Consider the following 15,923-nt stretch of genomic DNA (forward strand, 5'->3'; position numbering starts at 1 on the left):
GAAACGTGGCTTTACAAAGAGGTGAGCTCCACTAGAGTGGCCCTTGTCTAGAAGTTTCACTTTAGTTACACTCTGTCTCAGAAGCGGTCAGGCCCTTCTGACATGACCTTTGGTAGCTTAGGACCTATTAGCCTGTCTGTCCTACCCAGTGTGTTGCCGGAGTTTCTCTGGGTTACATTGACTTTCCTGCCCCTTCTACCTCCATGTTCTTTTGACCCTCCTTACTCAAGATCTTAAGGTTGAGCGCTCTGGGATGGAAGTTTAGGGGAGGCCATAGTTTCTAAGAAATCACTGAGATGGCTAAGAGTACCCTGTTGGTTTTTTCAGTTTATCCACCAATGATCTTGAAGGCCCTTAACTTCTGTCTCATGGAAACTTGGAGTAGCCAGTATAGCTCCACTGGAAATCCAGTAGCAGCTTAACTGTCCCCTCTTACGTTAGGCTTGATAGCTGCCCACAACTAACTATAGTTGGTAATAGTTGAACTGGAGGTAAACAATTATGTCACCTTGAACCACTGATGTTTTTACTGCCTGAGACTGGAGTGATTTTAAAAAATTCTGAGTCTGGCCACTGCTGGTTGATAGGGCAGTTAGAATGGGGCCGTGGGCAGGTCTAGGCGTTCGAGTCTGGTCTTGATGGTCTTAGGTACGCTTTTCTAAGCCACAGCTATTCTACCTTTACAGTGAGGATAAGCAGCACTAGCTCATAGTTGGGATTAAAGACTCACTCTGCTTGCTTGACGTTGAGCCACAGTAAGCCTAAGGACCTGTAGATTCTAAGTATTTTAGTACCCAAGTGTGGGAACCCCATTTCGCAAGTTGAGTCCAGGCCACAGTGGGCTTTGTCTTCCCTTGGCCACAGCCTGACTGGCCAGCAGGGCCTCCTGAGGAGCTGGGCCAGCCCCTGCAGGGCCTAGCAGTGCCTGCAGCAACCACTGCCCTTGGAGAAACTCCTCGTGGGAGTGAGGCACAGCACAGAGGCTTACCCAGATGCAGGTGCTGAAAGCAGGCTTGCGCTGTAGGGGGCAGGACGTGGCCAGCCTTCAGCAGCAGCAGTTGCAGTCCTGAGGGAGTCTTCCCAGTGCTCCGTCCACCTTGGCACCTCTTGGCTACAGGAAGGTTGAGGTGAGACTGGCACATCAGGCCACTTAACCATTTCTGTTCCTGGGGCAGGTATTTCCAGTTTCACCATCTTTTATTGGATACAAAGCCATAAATTCTCTGATGCCCACAAGTCCTTTTAGATACAAACACTCGGGTACATTCGGCAGAGGGCATCTGTGGGTGACATGGAGCAAAGTGCTGGGATGGTGAGGCCTGGAAGGAGTAGGGGGGAGGGGGCAGAGAAGCAGGGCCAGGGAAGGCCCCCCTCGGGGCTGGAGGTACAGGCACCACTTCAGAAAAGTAAAACCAAAAGGGCTCTCCACCCCACTCCCTGGTGGGCTGGGGCGGGGCGAGCTACCCTCACGGCGCAGGCCCATCGCAGCCTGGCTGGGCAGGGAAGGCCAGGCTGGTGGGGAGAGAGTGCGGGAGGGCCCCACCAGCGGGCCTGCCAGAGCCAAGCCTACTGGCACCAGCCACAAGGCCAAGTACTGTCACTCTAGGCCTCTGCCCCTGAACACAAGGTCCCTTCAAGGGCAGAGGAGGCTGGGACACTCACGACACAGTCGCCCTAGGCCCATGTTGGTGGTGGCAGGAGAGGCAGCGGCCCATGATGGGGAAACCTGCTTGATTGTCAGGGCAGTCTTGGGACTGGCCAGGGTCCCATGGGGTTGAGGAAGAGAGAGAGTCTGGTTCCCTCGGTGGGCCCTGGTGTTCTGATCTGCACCTATTCTTAGGCTGTATCTTCAGGCGAGGGCTGCAGATGAACACGCCTGTCCAGGAATAAATAACATCACACAATACACAGCAATATATACACAACAGCAGGCCCGGGACGAGGCTGGAAGAGAGCTTGGCCACCAGGGGGAGAGCGAAGGCCCAGGCACCTGGAGGGAGGGACACTCATCAGGGACCCACAGGTTGGGATGGGTCCTGGTGATCTGAATTAACTCCTGGGCACGCAGGCCCTGCACCCATTCACATCTCTCCTGGCTTTACCCAAAATCGCTCAAGAGCTGGGTCTTTGGCACCAATAGTCACTCTGGGAAGGTTTCCCTCAATTTAGCGCCTTAGAAGGGTTGGGGCCTGGGTAGCGCTCCAGATAATCCAAAGGATTAGACCAGAACCAGGGACACGAGGGACCCAAAGGCGGTGGACCTTGGAGCTGCAGGCCTTGCAGAGGAGGCCTCTTTCCAAAGCAATTCCTGAGGGACTGGCTCAAACTAAGAAAACGAGTTGCCTCAGTTCTTAGCCATCTCTCCTGACCAGTGAAAAGCAGTAGTTCTGGGAAGCCCACTCCCTCTCCCTGCAGGCACCCAGATGTATACAGCATCTCCTTGCTTCCTGCCAGAGCTGTGGGTGAACAGCCTGAATCAAACCACGTACCCCAGGCAAATATGCCAACCCTCCCTGTGTGGCAAGGACAGCAAGTGGCCACCACCCACATGCCTGAGGCCCCTGGAGCAGGGCTGCTTTGGCTAGCTCCTCAGAGACTTTTTTGCATCTTAATTAGGTAAGCGACATGGAGAAGGAGGTTTCTCCTTTGGGTAGGTGAGGATGGGCTGGGGTACTTCCAAGGAAGCTTCCTCCTCAGTCCTGATTGTATAGTTTTCAAAGAATAAATGGACTGTTCCAGCAGGAAAAGCTCCCCACTCAGCAGCAGAGCCTGTTCTAGGAGCAAGGGAAAAGAACAGCACCGAGCACTGTTGGGGCCAGGGGGTACTGCAGAGCTCCCAGTTACCATAGCTCACACAAAAGCTGGGGCATCCACGTCTGTCAACCCTGGGGGCAGAGGTGCAATGGGACATGTGGGACCTGTCATTCCCTTTGGCAGGGGCTTGGGCCTATGAAACACATACCACCCCACGTAGCCTTTCCCTACAGAGCTGGAAAACACAGGGCGAGGAATTTGCTGGATTTCCCAGAACTAGCCAAGCCTGTGGGGGGCCAACTTCCCACCAGGCAGCGAGGAGAGGGCTTTCTTGTGCACCCTTCTGCCCTTAGTGCTGGTGGTGCTCAGGACTGTTGTTGCATGAATGAATGGATGAATGGACAGACGGATGCACGAACCAACCAACCATCAGCCTTTCACCACCACCTCCCTCCTGCTCAAGCTCCCTGCCCGTGGACCCTGCGGCCCGGCATTCCAGTGAGTAACTACCCAGGGAAAAGAAACTGCCACACCCTCGTATTGGGGGATGGAGATTCCCTGGGGCAGGGAAGTCCTCAGTTGAGCAGGTGCAGGCCTAGCAGGGCATCCCTTTGTGCTTTGTCCAGGAGATGGGAAGAGTGAGGGCAACAGAGCTGCCAGGCCTCCAAGGGGACACCACCTCCCTCCAGGCCCCTGGATGACAGAAAAGTTGTGCTTCTCCTTCCCATGCCTCCTGGGGACTGGGCTGGGGAGGTGGGAGCCCACAGAGCCAGCTCTCTGGGATGGGGATGGGAGTGCCACACAGCCAAGGCTTCGTGCAGGGCTGGACAGGAAACTGCCAACATAACACTGTTGGTATTCTGGGTCTGCAAAGGCAGGGACAGAACAAGCTACAGGAGAGAAAGTGAGGCCAACAATTAAGAGCTGGGACAGAGCCAGGGAGGGGAGCCAGGGTAGCTGGTGCTCTGCAAGCCTGGGGGACCCCTGCTCGGGAGGACTCCAGCTGCACCTGATGTCCCAGCCCAGTTGTGGAAGGAAGCTGGATCCCTGGAGAGGACTAGGAAAGGACACACAGCCCCAGCTGGGATCACTCAGCCTGCAGGGAGCCAGTCCTGTGCAGGAGAGAGGGAAACCCTACGATGGATCTGGGTTAGATACCGGGATGGACTTTCCAAATGGAGGCTGGCAGGACCCATGGCCTCTGAGTCACTGGGAGAGTTCTGAGCGCAAGAACTGGGAAGACCTGACTCGTTGGCGCCAAATGCAGGACCCTGGTCTTTTGGGAACTGTGCAGGGATCAGTGGAAACTCCCACTTGCATTCTGTGGCTCGGACCTTGGCCCAGCCCCCAAAGAGAAGACCCCTAATTCAGCCCTCAGCCCAGGGGACCTGGATGGGCAAGTGGACCCCCTCTTCCCTGGCCTCACAGGTCTGGCTCCCTGGCAAGGCCACGTCTTCAACCAAGCTGGTTAGACAAAGTGAACCCAACCACCCTCTCCAGGCCTCCAGGCCCCAAGCTCAGACGGCAGCCCAGGGCCTCCCTCCCAGGCAGCCTGCGGGACCCAAAAGTCCCCAGATTCCTGCCCCAGCACCTGGACTTGACGGGAACTCTCCCTGCGGACAGGGTCTCTCCAGGCTGGGACCTTGACCTGCTAGGGGCTCGGAGGTGGGTGCTAGGTATAGAAACATGCACCTCTAGCTCTGGATTTAGCTCTGGTGTGTGCCTGGGTCTGTGGGGGTGGAGAGGGGGAATCTTGGCTTCACTGAATAATAAATACTCCAGTTTTCTCCACCTGACAATTTTCCACCGTGGGAGGAATATCTCGACGTCCTGGGGAGAAGTTCTGGGTGAATGTTTTGCCCTTCCAAACACCCCCTGCCTGTGCTCACTGCCCACAGCACCCCACTCCCCAGCGTCCAGCTGGCCATGTGCCCAGGCCGGAGGCCCACCTGTTATCCCCGGAGAAGGGGGCCCCACAGAGGGCTGGGGGCAGGGCAGGGTGTCCAAGAAGAGGCCAAGTATGAGCTGCCTGGTGGAGCACCCCACCCCACCACCGAAGGCCCGGTAGAGGACCCCAATGGGGAGGCTGGGCCTCAGGAAGGGGTAGGAGCGCCCACGCGGGCGAGGAGCCCCTGGACTGTTATTGCAGGTCCCTCAGGCAAAGACAGCAGGCGCTGGCGCTGCCTCAGCTCCTCGCTGCCTGCACCCAGGAGGCTGCTCCAGCGGAGGCGGGGTGGGGGCCTGGAGGGCAGCTTCTGTCCAAGTCCCTGCCCTGGAGAGGCAGTGCTGGGGGTCAGGCGTGTTGCTCCGCTGTCCCAGGAGGAGAATGGGAAACTGACTTCCTCTCCCTGGAAGCTAGAGCGCACGCTAGGCCTCTGAAGCTCCAGTCCAAAGCAGGGTCCCTCCAGAGGTCCACAGAGCACGCCCTGGCGTGGGGCTGGTGGGGGCCCTGCCGCCCCCCACCCGGGTTAGCAGCCGCCTTCCACTTTGATGTGCAGGATCTTGGAGAAGCCGGGCCTCCGCCGCAGGGCCTGCGGGCCAAACCCTGTGTTAGTTCTCCCCAGGGCCAGGGAGGTAGGCAGGACCCTCCCACCACACTGACCCAGGGTCACCCCAGCTCTGGGTCAGTGATGCTTGGGGTCCTGGGTGGCCTCGGAGCTAGCCACTCACCTGGAGTTTTGTCACCATGTCCTCAAACAGCTTCTGGGCCTCAGGGCTGCTGGGCTCTTTGAAATAATCGGCAATCCCAATCTGGACCACGATGGATTTGAGGTTCCGGCAAATGCCTAGGGAAAGGTGGGTTAGGTGGGGGCCCGTGTTTGGCCTGGGCAATGGGACTCCCCAAGAGAGAGACACGTAGGAGCCAGTCACTGAGAACACAAAGAGCAGAGCAGACTCAGTCCCTCCAGGGGCTCACAGTGAACTTGGAGAGAAGGTGGGAGATGGCACCGAGGAAGAGGGGAGGTGGCAGTGGCCCTGGAAGGGTAGGTGGGCACCAGCCAGATGTGCAGCAGCTCTAGGAGCAAGAGCCTTCCCACCGGAGAGGACAGCTGTGCAAAGGGCCCGGCACTGGGAAACGAGCTCCCAGGCACAGTGAGTGAGACCTGGCCGGCGTGTCTAGGCTGGAGGTGGGAGGAGGGGGAGACGGAGCAAACGAGTAGAGTTAGGAGCAGAGGCCGAAGGGACTGCGCGGAGCCATGAAGCCGGGAAAACAGGAACAGGAGGGGGCGAGTGGCCCAGGCGGCCTGGAGAGCGCCATGTGCAGGCGAGCAGTTGGTTCTAGCCTCAGGGTTTAGGCCAGGAGGCTGAAGGAGAGTGAAGAGGGTACCGCAGACGAAAGGTCAAAGAACTGGGCGCTCGGGGGTCCTCCGGGGACCACGTGGCCCTGAGTGGCGGCTGCATCTGGAGGTAAGAAGCCTGAGCTGGACACACACGTCATCAGTGAAGGCAGAGCAGGGACAGAAGTAGAGTGGTCTGAGGGGGGCGGACAGAGGGGTTTGTATGGTTTGAAGTCTACGCCAGGAAAGAGAGGAGTCTTCGCCCTGAGAACTATCCCCAGGGGCTTACACATATCATCTCATTTAATCTTCCCAACTCTTCTAGAAGGGCAGCTTTGAAGATGGGGATACAGGGCTCAGAGAGGTATGGTAACTTGCCCAAGGTCACACTGCGATGGAGCCTGTGCTCCTCTCTGCACTTGGCTGGAACTTCAAGTGGGGGCAGATAGCCCAGGACAGCTCACGTCTCCAACGTGGGTGGAGCACGTGACAATAAACATCTGTTGAGTCATAAACTATGGGGGCAGTTGCTGGCAGGCCCCGGGAGCCACAGTGGCCTCAGGAGGCGCTGGTGGCCGAGCCAGGACCCGAACCCCGGGCAGCCTGACCCCAGCGTGATTAGGAGGGACAGGGACTCGGCGATGGTCGTTTCTGACAGGACACGGTGAGGGGTGAGAGGCACCCGCCCCGCCCTGCCCCACCGCTCACTGTTGAAGTGCAGCAGGGCCTTGGGGGTGACGGGGGTGGCGGTCAGCACCAGCATCTCCAGCCCCTTTAGGCCCTCCCGGCAGACCTCGGCCGCCACCTCCTGGGTGATCTCCGACACGTGGTCCAGCTCGAGGACCTGCAGCCGCATGCAGTTTCGCGCTGCGGAGGGGGAGGGAGAGATGAGGTCCTGCCGCCAATGCCCAGGCCACCTCCCGCCGGCGCCCTGTGCCCCAGCCCCCGCCCGGGCTGCAGCCCCCATGCCCCCCGGGGTTGAACAGTACAGCACCAGCACCCGGGCCTGCCTCCCACCACCCCCCATCCCAGCCCCAAGGAGAGACTCACCGAGTGATGCCAGGCCCTGCACCCCACAGCCGGCACCCCCAACCCCCAGGGCCCGGAGGTGGGGCCAGCAGCGACCAATCATCTGCAGGCAGCGGTTACTGAAGCGGGTGGGTTGCTGGCTGGAGAACGGGGCGGAGGGGCAGTCAGGGAAACCCCAGAGGCGCGACATCCCCAAGCCCGCTCCTTCTCGGGGGGCCTCCTCTCAAGCAAGGGCCCCACCAACCACCAGCCGTGCAAGTCAGAAACCTGGGGTCATCCCCAACTCCTCCTCCCCACCCCACACCAAGTCCTGAGACTCGGATTCCAGAATAACTCCCGACCCCACAGCTCCGACCACCCACATTGGGCTGGACTGGAACAACCCGTCTTCCCTGCGCCCCGGGGGGGGGAGCCGTTCCTTCCCACGCTCGCCCCCTCTGTCGCTCAGCCGCGCTTAGCAGGTGGACATACTACAGCCCGGAAGCAGAGGGGGCCCGAGGCAAACGACACGGACAGCCCAGGGCGGGGTGGGGACGACCCGCGGCACACAGCGCATGGCCTTCCTCCCTTCCTCTTAAAATCTAAAATCTTGCCGAGGCTTCTCGGCACTTCCTAGGATAAAATGCCAAAACCCGAACCCGTCGGCCAGGCCCGTCGCTCTGGCCCGGCCTTCCTTTCCTCACTCATCGCTGGGCCCTGCCCGCTCCACACACACCAAACTCGCTGTTTCCCTCCACGCCTCATCCCTCGACAGACACCTCTCGGGCATCTGTTCTGCGCTTGGTCCCAAATGGATGGTCACAGCCTCTGCCCTGAGAACACGCAGTCTAGGTAGTGTAGGAGATTAAAATATAAGAAAAAAAATTTCTTAAGGAGGTATGGGGGATTGAACCCGGGACCTTGTACATGTGAAGCAGGTGCCCGACCACTGAGCTACATGTGCTCCCAAAGAAATTTATTGCAAAATGGACTAGAGCAGGAGTCAGGACGGGGTGTTCTGGGAACCAAGGGAGAGGGACCAGTTCCAGCCAGGGTGGCCTGGAGGGGCTGGCGCGTGGATGGGGGAGCTGGAAGGGCCAGGGCACAGCAGTGCAAACACGCCTGGCATGCGTGAGGAACTCAGGTGGAGAGGCGCATGGTTTCACAGCCCGGATCCTCCGTACCCAGCGCGTGTGCACATCACACGCTGACCTCCCTGGGCCGCCTCTAGTACGCTAAGCAAACGCGCCTCTTTTTTAGCTAGCATTTATTGAATGCCTACTGTGTGCCCTGCAGGCGTCATGTACACCATCTCGTTTGAGTCAGCCCCAGCTCTCACGAAGGCAGGAAACTCCTAACGTCACCATCGTTTTGCAGGCTCAGAAACCGAGGCCCATCGGTGGCCCAAAGTCACACTTGCTAGTGCCCCCCTGGCTGAGTCCAAAGCTCTGCTCCTCTCGCCTCCTCCCCACTGCCTACACACACGCCTTGGAATGATTCTGGGCCCCCAACCACCTTACGGAGGGGCCCAGATCTGCACAGTCCTCGGCTCCCACCGGGAACCGACCCTCCCCACTCCTGCAGCAGCTCACCAGGGGTGGAGCGGCGCCACCTGGAGGGAGACAATCTCTCTGCAGCCTGCGCCCAGGGCCCAAATGACCTCGTGGCCCACGGGATCAGTGGCGCTCCTGTTGGAAAGACAAAGCTGGGGCCGCCCACCCTGCTGGCGTCCGCTTCCTTCTCTCGGGCCGCAGGGCTCTCGGGTCCCTTGGGCCACGGGCCTTGGGAGAAGGGAAGGCAGAGCCTGGGGACCCCGGGGGCCTGAGGCCTGGCCTCGGTGGGGCGGACCCACCTGTAGGTGACGGACCCACCTGTAGGTGACGGCCTGCAGGGCGCGGCAGTAGCAGCTGGCCAGCCAGAGCGAGCGGTCGGTGAGGATGTTGGGGCAGTGGGAGATGCGCAGGATCAGCAGGTTGCCCCCGGCCGCCTTGAGCAGGGACTCCAGCCCCGCTTCCAGGCAGCCCCTGGGGATGAGCGGAAGGTCAGGGGGTACTTCCCCGCGGACGCACGTATGCTCGATCCCGGGCCCGCGGCGCCTGCCCCCCCGGCGCGGGGCCTCACCGGGTGCTCCTGGCATACTCCTCCTTGCTCTCCTTCTTGCCCCGCTGCCTCGGCTTCAGGTTCTGCAGGGTCAGCGAGTGGGCCTGGGTGCACCACTGAGCCAGCATGGCCAGGAACTGCGGGGGGAGAGGGGCCACTGGGATTGAGGGGGGGCCCAGCGGGCGGGGGGGGGGGGGGGAGGCAGCCGCAGCAGAGGCGGCCCTGGGGGCGGGCTGTGGGGAGCCCGGCTGCAGCTGGGGTGTTGTCGGGGTCCCAAGGAGCAGACCTGGAGGGCCAGGGGCAAAGCGGACTCACAGCAGGGGTGGGCGGGGGGTGCGGGCACCTTGGAACAGACGCGGGCGTTCTCGAGCAGCACCCGCGTCCAGACGGCGGGGTGGCGGGCCACGAAGCGCCAGTCCCGGCAGACCTCGGCGGCGTGCAGCAGGGTGCGCGTGTCCAGGTAGGTGAAGATGCAGAACAAGGCGGCTCGCATCTTGAGGATCTCGGGGCTGATGACCTCGTTGGAGCGCGAGGGGCTGCCCCGCTCAGGGCGCCGGCCCCGCCCACTGCCGCCCTCGGGGCGGGCTGCGGAATGGGGGGTCAAAGGGGTAGGCGAAGGGTCAACAGCCAGTGTGGGGTGGGTGGGGTGCTGGGGCGGAGCTGCGGAGGGAGGGGCATGAGAGACCCAGGCTGGAGGGCCAGCGTCTCGGGAGAAGGGACAAAGGGCCTCTGGCCCTTATTTTGTGATTTAGACAAAGGTGTTCTTTCCTCAAGGAAACTTTCTTTTTTAAGATGGTTTATTATCACACAGTCCAAACCCACCCGCCATGCCACAGCGCAGCAGGGGTGGCAGGTTTGGGGACGAAAAGGGGTTGGGGGCTAGTGGGTGCACGGCTAGAAACTGGGCCGCTGTGAATGGAAGGCAGGTTGAGGGGCTGCCCAGAGCTGCGCGCAGCCGGTGCCCTCACCTCTACCTCCTGACCCCAGAGTCCCTGCCCCGTATCCACCCACATATGTGCCTGGGGGGATGTACAGGGGAGGGGGCTCTCCCGGCTGCTCCAGGGCAGGCAGAGCCTGGAATCAACACTCGGCTGCTCTCCTAGAAATGCTTGCCATCCTACCAGGTGGCACAGGAGGCAGCCTGTGCGACAACCCCCCACCCGCACGGCCAGCACCTCTTGCCGCAGGCTTGCAGGGGGCTGAGCAGGAGGAAGTCTGGGGTCTGGGGTCTGGGGTAAGGGGACGGGGCGCAGGAGCCGGGCCCCGCGGGGAAGGCTGGCCTCGCCGCCACCCCGCAGCACCTACCTGAGAGGCGGCAGCTGCTCGAGGGCCCGGCACCACCAGGCCCGGGGCGCGGGGTGTCCGAGGGGCCCTCGGCCTCGGACTCGGTGGTTCGTGAGCCCACGTCCGAGACGTCGCCCTCCTCCCCCTCGGTGCTGTGCCTGCGGGGCCTGCGCTGCCAGTTCTGGATGGCCTGGCGCCGCAGGCCTGAGCTGCGAGGGGGCTGGGACCGCTCCGAGCCACCGTTGGCCCCCTGGGCCCGGGTGCCCAAGCCCCCAGGGCCGCTGTCCTCAGAGGGCCCCTCTTCCGGCCGGGGCAGCTCCAGACTGTCGCTGTCATAGCAGCCTGAGCTCTGGGAGGCGGCAGGCACGCGGCTGGAGGCCCTGGGGCGGAGTGGACCGGCTGGTGAGGGCCAGGGGCACCAGGCCTGCCCGCGACCTCCCCCACCCCTACCAGCGGCTGGGGCAGCCCACCCCACCCCAATTCCAGGAGCCCCCCGGAGTGACACAGGCAGACACGGGTGACCCGAGGAAGACCAAGGGAGGAGACGGGCCCACAGGTGGGCCAGGGCATCTCTCCAGGGCCAGGGGGGACTGCGTGGGGGGGGCCAGGCCCAAGGCTTACCCTGTGCTGGGAGAGGAGCCATGCCGTGACACTGCGAATGTGCTCGGCATGGCTGGGCCCGCGTGGTGCTCTCGCTGCGGGCCCCAGGGCGGGGAGCGGGGGCAAGGGGTAGGGGTGGGGGAGACAGAGGGTGCCAAGGTACAGGAGAAACAGGGCACAAGATGGAACAAAGAGAGGAGGGAGAGGAGAGAGAAGAAGGAAAACAGTTGGGAAAGATGGACGAATGGACAGACAGACAGTCCAGACAGACAGGCTCACCAGCCCCCTCCCCACACCCACCTGGCACCCCAGACCCTGGCTGGTGGCTCCTGGGTCTCGTCTGCAGGGAAGGGCAGAGATGAGGGCCGGGGTTGCTGGACCACAGCTCTCTACACCCGCCGGGGCCAGCTCCTCTGCCCAATTACTCCCCTTTTTTCCCCCCAGACGGGCCCTTCCGGCTGCAGCCTTCGGGCAGGAGTCAAGGACAGGAAGCTTGGAGCGTTATGGGGGGGGTGGAGATGGCAGGTGGAGGGGGTTGGTCCAGAGGGGGCCGGGTGTGCCGGGGAAGGAGGGAAGGCAGGTGGACACTCACTCACCATCCTGCCCGGGCCCCGGGAGCCCGGCCCGGCGCCCCCGCGCCCCAGGCTGGCACTGGGCGTGCTGCCGCAGCTGCTGCTGATGACCTGCAGCTGGCGCTCGGCTCGGTCCGCGCGCTCCAGCAGCTCCTCGATGAACTGCTGCAGCCGCAGCTTGGCGCTCGCTTCCCGCGCCGCCGTCTCCTTCAGGAACTGGTCGATCTGCACCACCTCCCTGGGCCCGGAGCAGTCTCTTACCCACTGCCCCCGCCCGCCTGCCCACCCACCCCCTGCAGGAGACCTTTGGCCGAGGCGGGGTGTCAGAGACCCGGGGCCCGGCTGCCCGCAGCCATCGGCATCTGGTCACACGGGCACAAGCACACTGGCCCAGGCACACACGGCGCACAAGATGTCCCCTTGCCCGGAAACACAGGCACACGTTTGCTCACACACCCCCACCAGCCCGAGATGCACAGCGGCACACCCCTGTCCCCATCCCTGCTCCCCACACACACACTGCCACGGTGTCACCTAGCCAGAAACACTGCCAGGCACACGCATGTGTCCGTCATACCCAGACACGCCCGATGCACACAGACGTGCTCGGTCACACACAGCCACCCAACGCAAACTCCCGCGGGCATACGCTCAGTCATGCCACACACACATGCCCCCTCCCCAGAAGCCCCCAGGGACAGCCCCCACACTCATGCATGCGCACGCCTAGTACAGCCACCCTCGGGCGTGCACCCATAGCGTAAGAGACACATAAAGAACACACTTGAACACAAACATTTTTGCAATCAAACACCCACACGTTAAGTCACACCAACACAGAAAGCAGCGCAGGTACAGATGCCTGCCTGCAGGTGCGCCCGCCTCTGGGAGTTATGGGATCACACAGGACACGACAGAGCTGCATGTTTACTCCCAAGTGCACTCACACTACGTTGCTCTTTCAGCCGTTCAACGTTTATTCAGCCCTGTAGTAGGGTGATCGTGTCCCTCCCACAAGCTATGCATGTCCGAACCCCTGGCACCTACAAACGTGACCTTATTTGCAAGCAGGCTCGGCAGATGTAACGAAACTCTGGATCTCAGGACGAGATCACCCTGGATTTAGGGTGGACCCTAAATCCCACGACTGGGGTCCTTAGAAGAGAAAGAAGAGGGAGCGTTGAGACCCACAGGGAAGGACACGGGAAGACAGAGGGGAGACTGGAGGGACAGCTACAAGCTGAGGAGCATCAAGGACGGCTGGGGCCCCTAGCAGCTAAGAGAGTGGCTAGAACGGGCTCTACTTCAGCGCCTCTGGAAGGAACCAGCTCTGCTGACACCTTGATTTAGGACTCCAGGCCTCTGGAACTGTGGAGAGCAAATGTCTGTTGTCTTGCGCTGCCCAGTTGGCAGTCCTCTGTTTTGGCAGCCACCAGAGACGAGTTCACGCTCTTCTAGGCACCGGGCGGCATTCTAAGTATTGGGGCTGCAGTAGTGCAGAAAACAGAGACGATCCCTTTCCTCCTGGAGCACATGCCACAGCAGGGACAGACAAATGACACCTACTAACACCTGCGTACCTCACCACTCCCACATTTAAAGGCCAGTGAAACGAGGAAGAACCAGCAAGGCCGACTGCAAAGAAGCAGACAAAAGGACAGGAGAACAACCCAGGAGAGGGTCCTGGCGGCCAAGTGAAGAAAGTGTTTCAGGGATCGGCTGTGTCAAATGATGCTGATGGGGTCAAGTGAGACGGCCATGTGGCTTCAGCGACAGGAAGGCGCTGGTGATGTGAAGGACAGCAGTGGGGAGTGGAAACCTGTCAGGGTGGGCTCAAGAAAGAGTGTGAGGGAAGCAGACTTGGCCCAGTGGATAGGGCGTCCGTCTACCACATGGGAGGTCCGCGGTTCAAACCCCGGGCCTCCTTGACCCGTGTGGAGCTGGCCCATGGGCAGTGCTGATGCATGCAAGGAGTGCCCTGCCACGCAGGGGTGTCCCCCGCGTAGGGGAGCCCCACGCGCAAGGAGTGCGCTCTGCAAGGAGTGCGCCCTGTAAGGAGAGCTGCCCAGCGCGAAAGAAAGTGCAGCCTGCCCAGGAATGGCGCCGCACACTCAGAGAGCTGACACAACAAGATGATGCAACAAAAAGAAACACAGATTCCCATGCCTCTGACAATAACAGAAGCAGACAAACAGAACATGTAGGAAATAGACACAGAGAACAGACAATGGGGGCCGGGGGGGGGGGGGGGAAGGGGAGAGAAATAAATAAAAAATAAATCTTTTAAAAAAAAGAAAAGAGTGTGAGGGAAGCGGACATAGCTCAACTGATAGAGCATCCAGGGTTCGATGCCCAGGGCCTCCTGACCCGTGTGGTGAGCTGGCCCACGCGCAGTGCTGCCGCACAAGGAATGCTGTGCCATGCAGGGGTGTCCGCACAAGGAATGCTGTGCCACGCGTAGGGGTGCCCCACGCGCAAGGAGTGCTCCCTGCAAGGAGAGCCGGCCTGCCTGAAAAAAGCACAGCCTGCCCAGGAGTGGCACCACACACACATACAGCTGATGCAGCAAGATGATGCAACAACAACAAAAAAGAGATGCTGTTTCCCAGTGCCGCCGGATAATGTAAGCAGACGCAGAAGAACACACAGCGAATGGACACAGCAGACAAGGCGGGGCGGAGGGGGAGAGGGGGGGGAAGCGTGTGGAGACAAGGAGTGGAAATACTGCTTGTACATTTTCCGGTAAGGAGGGGAGAAACAGGGCAGTAGTTTAAGGGGGGAAAGGGATTAAGACAAATAGGAGAAATGACCTGATGTCTACATGCTTTTAGAAATAAATACAGCAGATAGGGAAAATTTGACAATGGACAAGAGAGGGAAGAACTGAGCCAAGACTGAGTAGGTAAAAGAATATGAGGATCTGGCGCACAAATGCAAGGGCGGTCTTTGGCTGGGATGACAGCGAAGGAAGAAAACCAGACAGTCTTCTCGGATTGCTATCGACTTACAGTTCCCCAAACCCACACCACCGTGACACTCTTGGCCCAGCATGCACGCCCATGACATGCTCGCGGCCACAGCTCCCATATTCCAGCGCCTTGGTCACTTGCACAGATAGACACGCTCACAGCCCCACGCAGGCACGCTCACAATGTGAGTGGCACCGCGACACCCACAGGCGCTTACCCAGAAACATGCCCGGACCACCCTCCCCGGCCCAGCGGCCCCACTCACTGCTGCTTGCGGCTCAGTTCCTGCTCTTTGTGCACCAGGTCCTGCTTGAGGGAGGCCAGCAGCTCCACGCTCACGTCCACCTGGCGCGAGAGCTCGGACGCGCGCTCCTCCAGCTCCTCCTTCTCGCGCCCGAGCCGCGCGCTCTCCTGCCGCGCCGTCTCCAGCTCGGCGGCCTTGCGCTCCAGCTCGGCCTGCAGCCGGCCCACCTGGCCCGCGATCTTCTGCTCCACCTCCTCGCTCAGCCGCTCCAGGCGCCGGTCCACCTCCAGCTTCTCCAGCGCGCGGATCTTGAGGCGCGCCAGGCCCTCCTCGTACGCCACGTCGGCGGGCGACGGCGACGCGGGCGAGGCGGAGGCGGGCCCGGGGCCGGGCCCGGGCGGCGGCGTCGAGCAGGCGGAGGACGCCACGGACTTGCGCGCGAACAGCTCCCCCAGCGGGATCTCGATCTCGCGCAGCGCGTAGCGGGCGGCGGCGGGCACGAGGCCCGGCTCGGCCAGCTCCTCGCAGGGCAGGCCGGCGGGCACCAGGTCGCCGGGGAAGTGGGCGAGGGGCGCGTGGTGGTGGTGGTGGTGGTGCAGCAGGTGCGGCGCGGCGGCGGGCGGCCCGGCCGCCTGCTCCTTGCCCTGGAAGGACGTGCTCTCGAAGACCTCGCGCCGCGCGCCGGGCACGGCCAGCAGGGCGGCGGGCTCGGGCGCCAGCGGGAAGCCGGCGGCGGCTGCCGCGGCGCCGTCGCAGATGCTGTTGGTCTTGGAGAGGATGTAGAGCGTCTCGTACGTGTGGCTGTACTCCAGGTGCGCGCGCAGCGACGACAGGCTCCGGAAGCGCTTGTGCTCCCCGCAGCGCGGGCAGCGGTAGGGCAGGTCCAGCGAGGCCATGGCCCCGCCGGCCCCGCCCGCCCCGCCGCGCCCGGGCTCCACCGCGGCCGCCCCCCCCCGGGTCAACCGGACGCGCTCATGGGGGGCCGCGGGCGAGCCCCACTGCGGGGTCGGGGAGGCTCAGGGCGCTCGCGGCAGGGGCGACGAGGCTGGAAGAGACAGAATCGGTCTTAGCGGGGTGGTGTCGCTGTTCCCTCCCGTCCAGTCTGCCCCGGGTG

General features: G+C 61.9%; 1 protein-coding gene across 1 annotated transcript; it reads right to left on the bottom strand.

Annotated features, from left to right (window-relative positions):
• Nucleotides 1-1,178: 1,178 nt before the first annotated feature.
• Nucleotides 1,179-15,705, bottom strand: FBXO41 (F-box protein 41). The gene is made up of 12 exons (XM_004465476.3): nucleotides 14,831-15,705; nucleotides 11,621-11,834; nucleotides 11,046-11,119; nucleotides 10,446-10,804; nucleotides 9,484-9,725; nucleotides 9,162-9,277; nucleotides 8,912-9,064; nucleotides 8,633-8,728; nucleotides 7,083-7,201; nucleotides 6,741-6,899; nucleotides 5,425-5,540; nucleotides 1,179-5,285 (listed from the first exon to the last, which is right to left on the bottom strand). The coding sequence occupies exons 1-12, from the start codon at nucleotides 15,703-15,705 to the stop codon at nucleotides 5,223-5,225; spliced, it is 2,586 nt and encodes an 861-aa protein (XP_004465533.2). The 3' UTR covers nucleotides 1,179-5,222.
• Nucleotides 15,706-15,923: the final 218 nt, after the last annotated feature.

The sequence above is a fragment of the Dasypus novemcinctus genome, chromosome 17, assembly GCF_030445035.2.
Source record: "Dasypus novemcinctus isolate mDasNov1 chromosome 17, mDasNov1.1.hap2, whole genome shotgun sequence".
Taxonomy (NCBI): domain Eukaryota; kingdom Metazoa; phylum Chordata; class Mammalia; order Cingulata; family Dasypodidae; genus Dasypus; species Dasypus novemcinctus.

Bases quoted from the DNA above. Each gene is read 5' to 3' on its own strand.
- FBXO41 (XM_004465476.3), bottom strand. From the start codon at position 15,705: ATGGCCTCGCTGGACCTGCCCTACCGCTGCCCGCGCTGCGGGGAGCAC. The intron at 8,729-8,911 runs GTGGGTCCGTCA...TCTTTCCAACAG, and splicing joins CTGCAGGCCGTCACCTACAG to GAGCGCCACTGATCCCGTGG. The intron at 5,541-6,740 runs GTGAGCGGTGGG...ACCTTTCCCTAG, and splicing joins GGCCCTGCTGCACTTCAACA to GCATTTGCCGGAACCTCAAA.